The sequence below is a fragment of the Cololabis saira genome, chromosome 18 (assembly GCF_033807715.1).
Source record: "Cololabis saira isolate AMF1-May2022 chromosome 18, fColSai1.1, whole genome shotgun sequence".
Classification (NCBI taxonomy): Eukaryota; Metazoa; Chordata; class Actinopteri; order Beloniformes; family Belonidae; genus Cololabis; species Cololabis saira.
The window spans coordinates 7078880-7092133 of NC_084604.1; the positions used below are offsets into that span (position 1 = coordinate 7078880).

Below are 13254 nucleotides of genomic sequence, written 5' to 3' on the forward strand. Positions count from 1 at the left end.
ATTAGGTTTAGGGGGAATCACTTTTTCCACACAGGGCCATGTAGGTTTGGATTTTTCATTCCCCTTAATAATAAAAACCTTCATTTAAAAACTTTTGTGTTTACTTGTGTTATCTTTGTCTAATATTTAAATTTGTTTGATGATCTGAAACATTTAAGTGCGACAAACATTAAAAAAAAAAAAAGGAATCAGGCAAGGCAAATTTATTTATAAAGCACATTTCACACGACGAGCATGTGCTCAAATACATAAACAAACAAACAAACAAACAAACAATTACAGGACAATACTTCCATTATAACAAAAATGCTATCACTCAGCCAACCATGAGTTTAGTCAAACGCCTGTGCAAAAAGGTACGTTTTTAGTCTGCTTTTGAAGGAGGGCTGTTGGAGCAGATCTTAGTTCCTGCAACAAGGAATTCCAGAGAGTGGGACCGTAGTGACTGAAACCACCATGAGCAAATCAGGAAGGGGGCACTTTTTCACACTCTACATACAAACAAATACAAAATATAAGCAAGGAAGTCTTCATTGGCTTTTGGACTACATTGTGAGGATTGTATTATTTATTTTTCAACATATTTTTTCACATTCTGATCCTTCCTAGAATCCCAAAGGCCAGTCTGGAAATGTGTCCTGTTACATCACAAGAACTTGAAGCAATTTACAAACATGAAAAATAGAGTTGCAACTATCCAACTTGTTCAGTCACTATTCCAACTCCAATATCCGGGTTTTGCATATTAACAAATACTTGATTAAGGTCAAATATAATTTAAGCATGGAAACCATCAGGTTTGACTGAACGATTCCTTTCATAACTTTGTATAAAACATTTTTACTACACGGGAAAAAAATGTGCGTTGAAATGCCATGCATTTATAGCAAAATGCATATTCCTGCCAATCTGGTCTCCATGTGCTAATGAAACACATCATCTGATCAAGAGCCTCATCTCATCTCCTAATAAAGTAGAGACTCAAACAGGATCCTCTTTCTTTCTAATGTGGTGTGAAATGAAAATCAACATGTTGGCTCACGTTCCCTCTGGAGACAATGAATAAATGTGATAATGGCATGCAACACCAGGACTGGTGTGGATGCACGATGTGTTCTGAGAGAAGCCATTATTAACATCAAGGTTAACGTGCTGATGACATATACGTTGGTGTTAACTGGCTTTCTATATATATGGTGTAAACAGGCATTCTGCCTTCAATTCCAGCCACGATCACATCCATTACCGATCTGTGTATCATATCCAGTACTCGAGTTGTTAAAAAAAAAAAAAAAAAAAAAAACAGGGGGGGATGGTGGATTTTATCATATGGGGACAGATACTTTGTGCTGATTACAAATAATATAATATATTACAAATAATAGCACTGACCAAAACACCTGCAGAAATACTGCAGGAATGACATAGCAGCAGTTTAATGCAGCCTTCTGTAAGCTTTAAATATCCACTGGGCTTACATCAAATACATCAAAACACAACAATAAAAATCACTTTTCTGAACTTATCAATATGACTCTGTCCTTCACAGGATAAGTAAAATGGATCACTGCAAAAACTCTAAATCTTAACAAGAATATTTGTCCTATTTCTAGTTAAAATGTCTCATTTTAGTAAAAAAATCTCATTACACTTAAAACAAGACTCATCACTGGAAAAAACAACAATTTTGTTTCAAGTAGATTTTCACTTGAAATACCGTATTTTCACGACCATATGGCGCACTGTGTGGAAAGGCGCACCCTCAGTTTTGTGTGTCATTTTTGGTTTTAAAACACACATACGGCGCACCGACCCAAAAGGCGCCGTCTACAGAGACGGAGCTGCACACACGCACGCTGCAAAACACACACGCGCTAAAAATAGAGCGGAAGCTCTAGTCTAGTCTAGTCTGATATTTTATTTCACTTTTCACATCAATCAAACCCTTCAAAAGGTTCATCTTCTGTTTCCGCATTAAAGAATTAAAAAAAACACGGGTCCCCGCACATAAACCTGTCTCAGCCACCCGATCATCTCCTCATCCATCCAGCCCTTTTCATTTCACTCTGGCTGGAAAAGTCTGTTTAGGCAACGCTTTTCTTTTAAAAATCACCATAGCCGGCAGTTTCTGTCCATCAGCGTGGCAGGCAAGCACAAGAGTAAACTTTTCATACCCCGTTGTGCTGCGGATCCCGACCGCGGCGGTCCCGGGTCCCGCTCCGCTCCCCCGCCCCCCGCGCTGGTCCCGGGTCCCGGGTCCCCCGCGCTGGACCGGGTCCGCTCCCCGTCCGCCCCCCCGCGCTGGTCCCGCTCACACACGCGCATGCCGGTACCGGGTTGTATCAGACAGGAGCTCCGCTCCGCTAATTCAGCTGCGCCAGTCCGAATTTCCAGACCTGTCTCAGCCACTTGATCATCGTCCCTTCATCCAGCCACCCCTTTTCATTCGTCCTTATAATGACTCCGGCTGGAAACGTCTTATGCAAAGTTTTTCTTTTAAAAATCACCATACAGTTTCTGTCCATCAGCGTGGCAGGCAAGCACCACATAAATGAGAATGTGTGTGTTTCGCTGTGCGAAACACACACATTCTCGCATTGTCGGGGATCCGGTACCGGGTTTGTAACCGACAGATTTTGCTGAAAATCTCGGAGAGTGAAGCTGGTCCGACCTGGGACGTACCCCAGAAATCCCTGCTCCCAAAGCGGCCGGGAACCAGGTCGATCGGACCCCGCTTGGGGAACCAGGAAGTCGGGCTGGAGCAGCGCATCACCGCGGCTTTAACCGGGGAACGTGACCGGTTCCGACCGGCCGGGACCGGAGGAGCCCACATGGACTGGTAGTAGGGGCTCCCGGGGAAAGAGCACCGGCATTTCAGCCGGATCTGCCCCGGGGATGCGGCGATCGGACCCGCAAACCCACGGCAGGTTCTTCCTCGGTTCCGACATGCAAAACACACGCGCTGCAGAACACACACACAAGTGTGCTTATTTAAAAATATAGCAGGAGCAAAACTTAGTTTGATTGTATTTTATTTCACTTTACACATCAAGCAAATCCTTAAAGCAGCACAATGTAACTTTCAGCTTTTGTTGAGTTTGGCGGCTCCTTTGGACAAAAGCGGTAGTGCTTTACCAGTAGTGTGGAAGGGTTCCTACCATCCACCTCGAAGTTACATAGTGCCAGTGAAGGCGATACAGACCCCTCAGACCATGACAGAGGTGTCAGTAAACCTGTTGTAAGTTGATGTACCATCACAATGACTCTGGAAAAATTATATTAAGGTGGAAAAGTTACATTGTGCTGCTTTAAAAGTCTTCATCATCTGTTTCGCATTAAACAGCTCAGTGGATGGTCTCATTCACGGCTATACCCGCCCCCTTCTCTTTTTAGCGTTCTCATGGTGGCCGGCCTTACATTACCGTAATTCAGGTAATAGACATGGCGCACCGTTTCATAAGGCGCCCGGCACATTTAAAAAAAAAAAAAAAAAAAAAAAAAAAAAAAAATGTATGTGCGCCTTATGGTCGCGAAAATACGGTAAGTAGAAAAATCTGCCAGTGGAAGATTTTTTTGCTTGTAATAAGAAGATAAATCTTGTCCCACTGGCAGATTTTCCTACTTATTTCAAGTGAAAATTTACTTGAAACAGTTGAAAATTGTCAAATAAGTTATTTTTCTGTTGTTATTTTTCTGGTGATGACTCTAAATGTTGAAATAGCAGTAAAACCACATTCATTGATGAAATTACATAAGGGATGGAAAGGGGGGATGGCAGTTTTACAGGGGGCATGATTTGGACCGTTTTTATTTCAGGGGGATGCCATCCCCCCTCATCCCCCCTCAACTCCAGTACTGATCATATGGATCATGATTTTATAAACTGGAAGAATGCACCGTTTCAATCCACTCTGCAATGCCCACTTCATTATTATTCTCAGTCCAAAGCATTGGACACAAAGCACATACAGTCCAGAGAGAAAACAGTGAAAAGATTTTCATCAAGCAATTCTTACTTTTTGGCAAGGGCTCTTCTCTCTTCTGGGGTATAATCAAGAGATCCTATTGCACCCTCTCCTTTTGTTGGCATGAATCCGATTATAGCAATTAGGGCCGTTCGGACTAACGGGGGGAAAAAAGCAAGAGGGAAAAAAGGGAGAGAGAAAAAAACAACGATGAGAAAAATTTGAATAAAAACATGAACAGATTTCAGCATTACTTGGAAAGACAGAGGTTAAATGTCATGAAACACTGCACATGGCCGGTACTCGTGTTACATAAGGGGGAATAATATTTGGTTTCTGTTTAGTGTACAGCCCCAACACCCCTGAAGGAAATTCAGAATGCATCTCCACTCACACAATCTCCGGCTGGCACAAGGCAAGTTTTGCAGCATGGTCAGGGTCAGTGGCTTGTGTGTGTTATGACACAAGCCACTGCGCTTCAGTTATTCCTGGTTGCCCTTTCTACGACTGTATTTTGAAGATACTTATTTTAAAAGGTTACTCGTATTATAATTACAAAACATGGCAATTTGCATGCTGTTTGTGCATATCATTTCAATTCAATTCAATTTTATTTATATAGCTTCTATTATAACACAAGTGTCTCTAGGAGCCTTTTAGAGACCCAGAACATGAACATAAACCCCCGAGCAATCATTACATAAACAATGGCAGGTACAAACTCCCCTACTGGGAGACAAGCCTTAAGCCAAACAGCGGCAAGAAAAACTCCCCTTTATGAGGGAAGAAACCTGGACCAGGACCTGGATCATAAGGGGGAAGAAACCTGGACCAGGACCTGGATCATAAGGGGGTAGAAACCTGGACCAGGACCTGGATCATAAGGGGGTAGAAACCTGGACCAGGACCTGGATCATAAGGGGGTAGAAACCTGGACCAGGACCTGGATCATAAGGGGGAAGAAACCTGGACCAGGACCTGGATCATAAGGGGGTAGAAACCTGGACCAGGACCTGGATCATAAGGGGGTAGAAACCTGGACCAGGACCTGGATCATAAGGGGGGACCCTCCTGCTGAAGACCAGCTGGACAGAGCAGGAAAAGAGAGAACAGACAGAGTTGGTATTGAACATACCAACACAAAACATTTCCTGCCTTATATTGCTACCAGAAATAACTGACAAGTCTGGTCCCTTATGGCCACAGCTTTAGGGCAACGCAATAACACCAAAAGCAGGCTGTATTATTAAAATAGAGAGTAAACCAAGAAGTAGAGGCAAAACATGCCATCAAAGCCTGGAAAATGTATAAAAAAATAAATAGACTATATACACACACACATATATACATACAGTGGGGTAAAAAAGTACTTAGTCAGACACCAGTTGTGCAAGTTCTCCCACTTAAAAAGATAAGAGAGGCCTGTAATTTTCATCACAGGTATCTCAACTATCTCAACTATGAAAAATCCAGAAAATCACATTGTCTGATTTTAAAGAATGTATTTGCAGAGCTGAAATGGTCTCTGTCTGTTCTCGTGTCTGTTTTTTCTCTTACAGCTCCAAAGGCTTATGTGCTCGTTGTGCGTTTCCCTGTGTTTTTCGCGTTTTAGACTAACAGCGGATGTCACCCCGAACCCCCACCCCGACCCCCTCCTTCACATTAAAAAATAATTAAAAAAAATGTATAAATATTAATAAAATAAATATATGATATATTAAAATATATAAATATATACCCCCATCCCCCGCCCCGAAATAAAAATAAATATATTAGGGCTGGGACTCGATTAAAAAAATGAATCGAATTAATTACAGGCTTTGTAATTAATTAATCGCAATTAATCGCCATTTGATCGCATATCAACAATGAGAACAATGAGAGTTCCTTTTGTTTGTTTCAAATGGATTTTTGTATACGAGTGAATGATTGACTAGTGAAAACATATGTTCAATTTATGAAACAGTTTATTTTTATCAAGGTGGTGCTTCACCAAGAACAAATCAGTGCAATTTGCCATAAAGTGCAGTAAATTAAATATATGCAGTATGCACATTGAATGAGACAGGTAGCCTATAGTCAAAAATTACACAAAATTATGCTTCTTGGCAATAAATCTTATAAATAATACCGTTGGAAGCCTGTGTATTTCCCTTTTAAATGGTGACACATTCGTAAGGAACATGTATTTGTGGGAGGAGCAGCAGAGCTGAGTATGTGAGTTGCACCCATGAAAAATGGGCCAAATCTTCTCTGCCAATGTCAAACAACTTATTTTTCCATTGACTCTTGTTTGGTGTTTGGTGGATTGGATGATTGAAGTTTGAAGAAACAACATCCCATTCTTCAACCAGATTTTGTTGCAAGTCATCCAATGTGGTTGTGTTGGTCACTCATCTCATCTCATCTCAATGTCTCTCTGCATTGATTAGGGATGGGAATTGATAAGATTTTTTCGATTCCGATTCCATTTTCGATTCTGCTTAACGATTCGATTCTTTATCGATTCTCATTTGGAAAAAAGGCGAAGAAACAATTTTAGTATCAACTTTGTTTTAATAAAACAAAGTTGATACTAAAATTGTTTCTTTGTTTCAATTTCTTTGTTTCTCTGATCTTTTTTGTTCAAAGATATAAAACTTTTATATCTTTGAACAAAAAAATATAAGTGAGGTCTTAAGATGCCCCCAGCCTTGGGCTCCCCACAAAATGATTTGTAATATACAGTAAAATATGTATTTAATATAAAATAATAATAATAAAATAAATATTCTTCTGTAGAAATTAACGAAAAACAACAAATTATTTTGTAGCAATTGCACAAGAATGTCCAGTAACATGTTCAACACCACAAACTTAGTCACTGCTGGTAACATTCATCTATTCTGGCCTGATACTCTTCCTGCCTTGATGAAAGGAGAAGCTAGTGGTAGATGCTCTTTAACTTCTCCATAGATGAGCTGACGAGCTGCAGCTGTGTCAGGAGCTCCACTGTCCGCCGAAGCGCCCAGCACGTCCGCGTGGCCGAGCGCGCAGCTCTTCTAAAGCATGAATTATGGTTCCGCGTTAAATCGACGCAGAGCCTACGGCGTAGGGTACGCGGCGACTTGCGCCGTACGGTGCGTGTCACAGCGCATGAGCCGGCCGAGTCCTAACAGTTTCCCCCCTTTGTTAAAATGTCCACATTGCAAGAATTGTCGCCCTGTTGTCATCCTTTTTGGTAAAATGTAACCAAACTTTCGAGCGTTTATGCCGCTTTGTCCCCGTGTTTTCCTCCGGGGCGCGAATGCGCACGTTGCGCAACGTGCGTGGTGACGTAATTCGCGCCGACTGGAATCGATAAGGGAATCGTTTGCGAAAAATGCAAACGATTCCAAGGAATTGAAACACTGGGAACCGGTTCTCAACAAGACCCGGTTCTCGATTCCCATCCCTAATTGAGATTGCCTCCAATGTGGACGACCCTCATTTTTCCTGTGACACCCACACGTCATAGTTATTGACAAGTTATTGACAAAACCATCTGTGTGACCGCCTCAGCAGTTCTAGTTTTAAACAACCAAAAAATAAACACCATTTAGAGTGTAATTATTTCAAGGGTAACTGTTTTTATTTATCATATAACAGAATACCTGCATGTCAAACGAGCTCTGGCAAAAACCTGTCCATTATGCTAGCAGTCTCCAATCGTTCATTTTTTCATTCATTCATTCATACTGCAAACTCCTGCAAAGTTTTTTTTATTGTATTGTATTTAACATGACTTTTGTATGAGTTATTTTGCCTCGGAGTGTTTGTTTATGGTTTGTAAGGTGGAGCTGCCAGCATCAACACCACAGGGTTCATACACATTTTAACCAACAAATTTCCATGACTTTTCCATGACTTGGCAGCAAGTTTCCATGACTATACATCAATGTATGAATGAAATATAGGAATAAAACTATGTAAAAAGTCACCACAGTGGAGATCTAATGACAATTGGTTTTATACAAAAGAAACATTTGTTTAAACACTGGTATACCAGCAATATGTTGTAGTATAGTATATGTAGTATATGTTGTATAGTAATCTAATATAACTGTAATAACTGTAATAATAACCAATCTGCATGATGTGCAAGATGCTCGGAACGTCACGCGCGAGAACGTGTGAGACTTTTCGATACGAAATATGTATTGATCAATTTTGAATCTACCTTATAGGCTGTTATAACTAAATGTTATCATTAAGTGAGAAAAATAAATTCCATGACTTTTCCAAAACTTTTGGGGTGAACTTATGTTTCCAAAACTTTTCCAGGCCTTGAAAATGACATTTTCAAATTCCATGAGTTTTCCAGGTTTTTTCAAAACGTATGAACCCTGACACCAATACACGGCGCGATCTGAACCACAACCACCATGTTTTGGACTGTTGCCTCACTAGCCTCACCGAGACAAACAACTTTTAGCACAGCGCAGATTCCACGGGTGTAAAGAGCTGCAATCCCACATGGGCTGGGTTACATATACATAGCCAAAAAAGTGGAAAAGATTTATGTTTAAAATATTATTAAATGACAACCAATAAAATGTTTGAATCATTTAGCAACACTTCATTCAATATGCAGGCCTGGTGTGTATTAACTAAAGAGTCAGCCAAGATTAGTTAGAAAAGCTCTGAAATCAGCAGAGCCGTGACGTTCAGAGCTGTTATTGCAAGCCTTGCCTCCTGTGGTCATTCCAAACAAGATCAGGCATGACTTGTACACAACACTTTCAAAAACTTAGCAGGAGAAGCCAAATCTCTAAGGCATGGATAGCCATGTGACCCGTAGTGCATTAGTAAAAAGAGGTTTAAAGGAACCTTTGTCTTTGATTCAATTCTGTTATTGATTTAAACCTGTTTTGGGTTATGAGTCAGTGGGGAAAAGTGCTTTGAGGAAGATGTACCATCTCCCACTGCGTTCCCTTTGATTAAAGTCTCATGCTGTGAAGGAACATGAAAGCAGAATTCAGAAAAAGTATGGAATGCAAGGTCCGAACGAAAATTAGTTCTTGGTTGAAATAAATTATCAATTTTGACTCCTAAGGCTTTAAAAAAAGGAACCCTCCACAACTACAGTCTCAGCACTGACTCCTTGATAATTATTTTGTAATGAACTTCAAATTCGCAGCTCATCTAGTCATTAAAAAATACCAGAGCAAACATCAGGGACTATACTTGATTGGAGATTTTAATTCTGCAGATGAAGGTCCATTACTGCAAATTCCCAAATAATGTCCAATCAGTCCAATTTTATGATTTGTTTTAAAAGGCCTCAAATTTTAGCAATGATTTTGTTCAAATCTTCAGTTACAGTTAATGATGTGATCAATTAGACAAATTTTACCTTTCACATTAGTTATAGTCTTTAGTATAATGCAATATACTATCATTTCCTTTCTTTCATTTATTCAAGTTAGACTTTTATAATCACTGCTATGTTACAGTCAATGAAAGTAAATACAGTATTTCCTGCATAAATATTTCATGCCAAAAAGGATCCCTGTTTCTTGAAGGAATTGTCATCTTCGTGAAAGTTAAGTCTGTGTAAAGTGGTAAAGAAAATGTATTCCGTTAAAAAGAGTTCAAAACCCGCAAATAGAAATCGCCATAACAGATTATAAGCGATTAGTGATTACTGACAGATTTAATCATAGTTGGAGAAAAACATTACAAAAATAAAACAGGAAATGATTACCGTGAATGTTTAAAACCATTTTTCATTTTTGAATATACTTACTACTCCAAGATGGCTGCCAGGTCTCGGGGTGGTGGCCAGAGATGCTCAAACAAATCTTCTTCCCAACTTCGAATCTTCCATTTGGCTGGGAAGAAATGCAATAATGTCAAGCATGAGTTGGTTGTGTGGGAGGACATAAACAAATGAATAAAACATACCTTCTCAAAAGTTATCACATGCAGCTATGAGTTTGAAATAGTGGAGGGAATGCAACAAAATCTAGGTTTTTGTGGCAAATTTACCAAATGAAAAAAAAAAGGTTCCCCTCAAGAATAAAGGAGTTAGATGGATGACATGGAAAGTCACACTGACAATAAATTCTACTAAGCTTAATCATATGTCATTAAACCGGGTGTCATACAATAATCTAAAATATAAAACAATATTATATTCTTATCAAATTAATGGAAATCCATTTGCAGTGCTCTTACAGAAAGTGATTTATACTGACAATTGCCACAACATGTAACGGAAGCAGAGATGGCTTGGGGTTAAATTACAAGCTTTGATAATTCAAACTGACACTTAACTATTCTGCTTCAAAAATAATGATTAGAAACAATTTAAATGTGGTCTTTATGTGTGTCTTACTGTGAGGAGGATGATGCTGGGGGGCTTCATGGGGTACTCTGGGGGAAGTATGATCCTGCCGTGGTAAACCCCACCATCAAAATCTGAATCTGGAGGCCCACGTACGGAGAAGTGCCACTCAAACAGATTATCCTGCAGACAAGAGGAAATGTCACATTAGGGCCATATTAAAATGTGTGAATACATGCAAGGGCAGATTTATTAGAAGTGGCAACATTGATGTCTCCTGTGAAGCCTCTCAGTGACAGTGGTTTCTTGTGCTTATGATGAGCCGTGACTTTAACAAAGCAGCATTCTATGAAAATTAATCTTTGTTAATACTACTATTGTAGATCACTAGACAAACAGAAGATGTTGATAGTATGGGATAATTTTAAATTAAAAATGAACTGATGTCAACTGATCATCACCTGGTGGTTTTTGTTCTATTTTTGATACTTAGAAAAAATAAATGGGAAACTATTATTATAACTATATTTATTTTCATTTAATTTTATGTCTCAGGAAATGCTAAGTTTGAAGTAATTTTATTTACTTACATTTTATTTACTTTTATTTATTTACTTCAGTTTACTAGTTTGCATAATATGTAAATAATTTTCCATTTGTCTTATAAATGAAAAGAAATTGGTTATTTTTATTAGGTGATCTGTTTTCTATTGTATATTTATAATTGGGCATTAATTAAGCAAAAGTAAGTTTTATCCGATTAATTAATGGAATATTTGATAAATCGAATAATCAATTACCAAAAAAAGTCATTTTTATTTTATTTTTTTAAAGACTGAAATCAGGACAAATGGGAAAAAAAAGGTCATCTTGCTTGATGAGTCCATTCTTTTGCTGAATGATGGGAGCATTTGGCACGGGCTTACTCGAAGATGACAATGCCAGCACTCATTGGGATCAATGGCAGTTCAGGGAGCAAGCTACATTAATTTCCACATGGATTGGCCATTAAGTTGATTTTATATATTTATACATTTCCTTTTAACAATTTTCAGGGGTCTCTTTTTCTGTTGTGTTTCTCATGTTTTTCTGTTGTTGCTGTACAGCATTGTTGGCACAGATCAGCTCATTTCAAAACAGCAGAACTCCTGTAGTATTGGAAAGGCAGCTGTTGTACACACCATAGATTTTGGCCCAATATAGGTGGTAGGTGGCTCAGTTGGTAGAGCGTTGGCCCATGAACCTGAAGGTCAGTGGTTCGAGTCCTAGTTCCTCCTGTGTCCACCAAAGTGTCCTTGGGCAAGACACTGAATCTCCAGTTGCTCCCGGTTGTCAGGCGACAGCCGGTGTGTGAATGTGTGTGTGTGTGTGTGTGTGTGTGAGTGTGGGTGAATGTCTACAGTGTAAAGCGCTATATAAGTGTAAGCCATTTGACCATTTACCTTTCTGATCTTTTTCATCTTGGTGTACATTTGTTGTTGTCACTACTTAAATTGCACACAGGGTTAAACTGTGGGGAATCGTGTTTATATCAGGGTCCACAAACTGGGCGCTTTTGTCACATATGTAGATAACTACTCATAACCCAATCCAACATTTTCAAACTTCCTGGCTAGTAAAAAAGTTACACCAATATTTTTTTTGGACCCGTTTGCTTTTACTATGTGGAGTTGCTTCAATACACGACTTAGCCAATGACTATGTTTACATACCGTCAAAATTCAAGTTATTGCTAATATTCCAGTTACTGAAACATTCGGAATATTCTGTTTACATGGTAATTAATCATTTGTGATATCTGGATCAAACCAGCGACGCGCGGAGAACGTGATGACGCAATTACCGTAATTTCCACTTCTTCTTCCTGTATCCAAATTCAAAACAAATGCTGCTTCGCGCAACTTTTCCCTCACCTTCTTTTAAATCTTCTATCCCGGTACTTTCTACCGTCTACAAATGCAGAAATGTTCATATCCTTCATTCCATTTATGAAGTGATTAGTCTCCTCCTGGTCTTGGTTTCTCCGTGTTTATAAGAACTTCCTGGACTCAAAAGACCAGGATTCCTTGTGAACAGAGCATGTTCAGAAAACTAATTCCTGTTCCGTTTGATCAGGATATTCCGTTTGACGTTTACATGACCGAATATTCGGGTTTTAAAAGGAGTAACCCAGGGCTCATATTCGGGTTTTTAAAAACCCAAATATGAGCAAATTCGGGTTATTCAAAGGGATTATTGGTGTTTACATGGCCGTGCAAATTTGGGTTATTGCCAATATTCAGGTTTTAAAAGGGTTATTGATGCATGGAAACACAGTCACTGTCACAACATTTATTTCCCATCCGGTGCCATTAATGTTTTTGCCAAGTTCTTGTATTAATGATGGGAAAGTCGAACTGCTGGAGAAGGTTTTCTCTGGCACATCCCAAAGATTAAGATTAAAGTGCACAAGGCATAATATCTTCTTTTTAACATAATTAATGAAAAACAACTTAAAGTGCAACTTAAGAAGGCAAGTCATCTTCCTTGAAACATGGATAGTGAAATAAAGCCTATGTCCCCAAGAAACCAAAGCATATCTGAGATTATAATTTCAAATTCTTTTTCAAAAAGGTAAGGATGTCTACATTGTCTGGGGAGACCTCTCGCAGTCACTGAGTCCCTGTCTGCACCTCTAAACACACCCATAGCGATTGTGATGGCTTTAGCCCAGTCGGATTGTGCATAAATGCTGCAGTGATATGCGGTTGTTGATCAGCCTTCGTTTCACACCTACACACCATCACGGTTTTATCCACCAACCTCTATCCTTCATCATTATATTTGAAAATGCTCCCATGGGGATTTAAATGACGCGGGGCCTTCAAGCTCTGCGGTTCCCTCACTCGCCATGACCACGCTGTGTGCCGACTGAACATGGGCATAACTTCTCTTCATTAAATCATTTTGCGTGTGTGCCGGACCAAAGATATTGATCCGAAC

General features: G+C 39.4%; 1 protein-coding gene across 1 annotated transcript in view; it reads right to left on the reverse strand.

The window, feature by feature from the left end:
• The window catches only part of ube2j1 (ubiquitin-conjugating enzyme E2, J1), a 50418-nt gene that overhangs the window by 19211 nt on the left and 17953 nt on the right, over window positions 1-13254 (reverse strand). Inside the window, exons 3-5 of the mRNA XM_061746730.1 lie at window positions 10324-10455; window positions 9733-9817; window positions 4017-4122 (exon numbers count right to left, since the gene is read on the reverse strand). Of these exons, the coding sequence (XP_061602714.1) occupies window positions 4017-4122; window positions 9733-9817; window positions 10324-10455 (323 nt within the window). The remainder of the gene's footprint in view (window positions 1-4016; window positions 4123-9732; window positions 9818-10323; window positions 10456-13254) is intronic.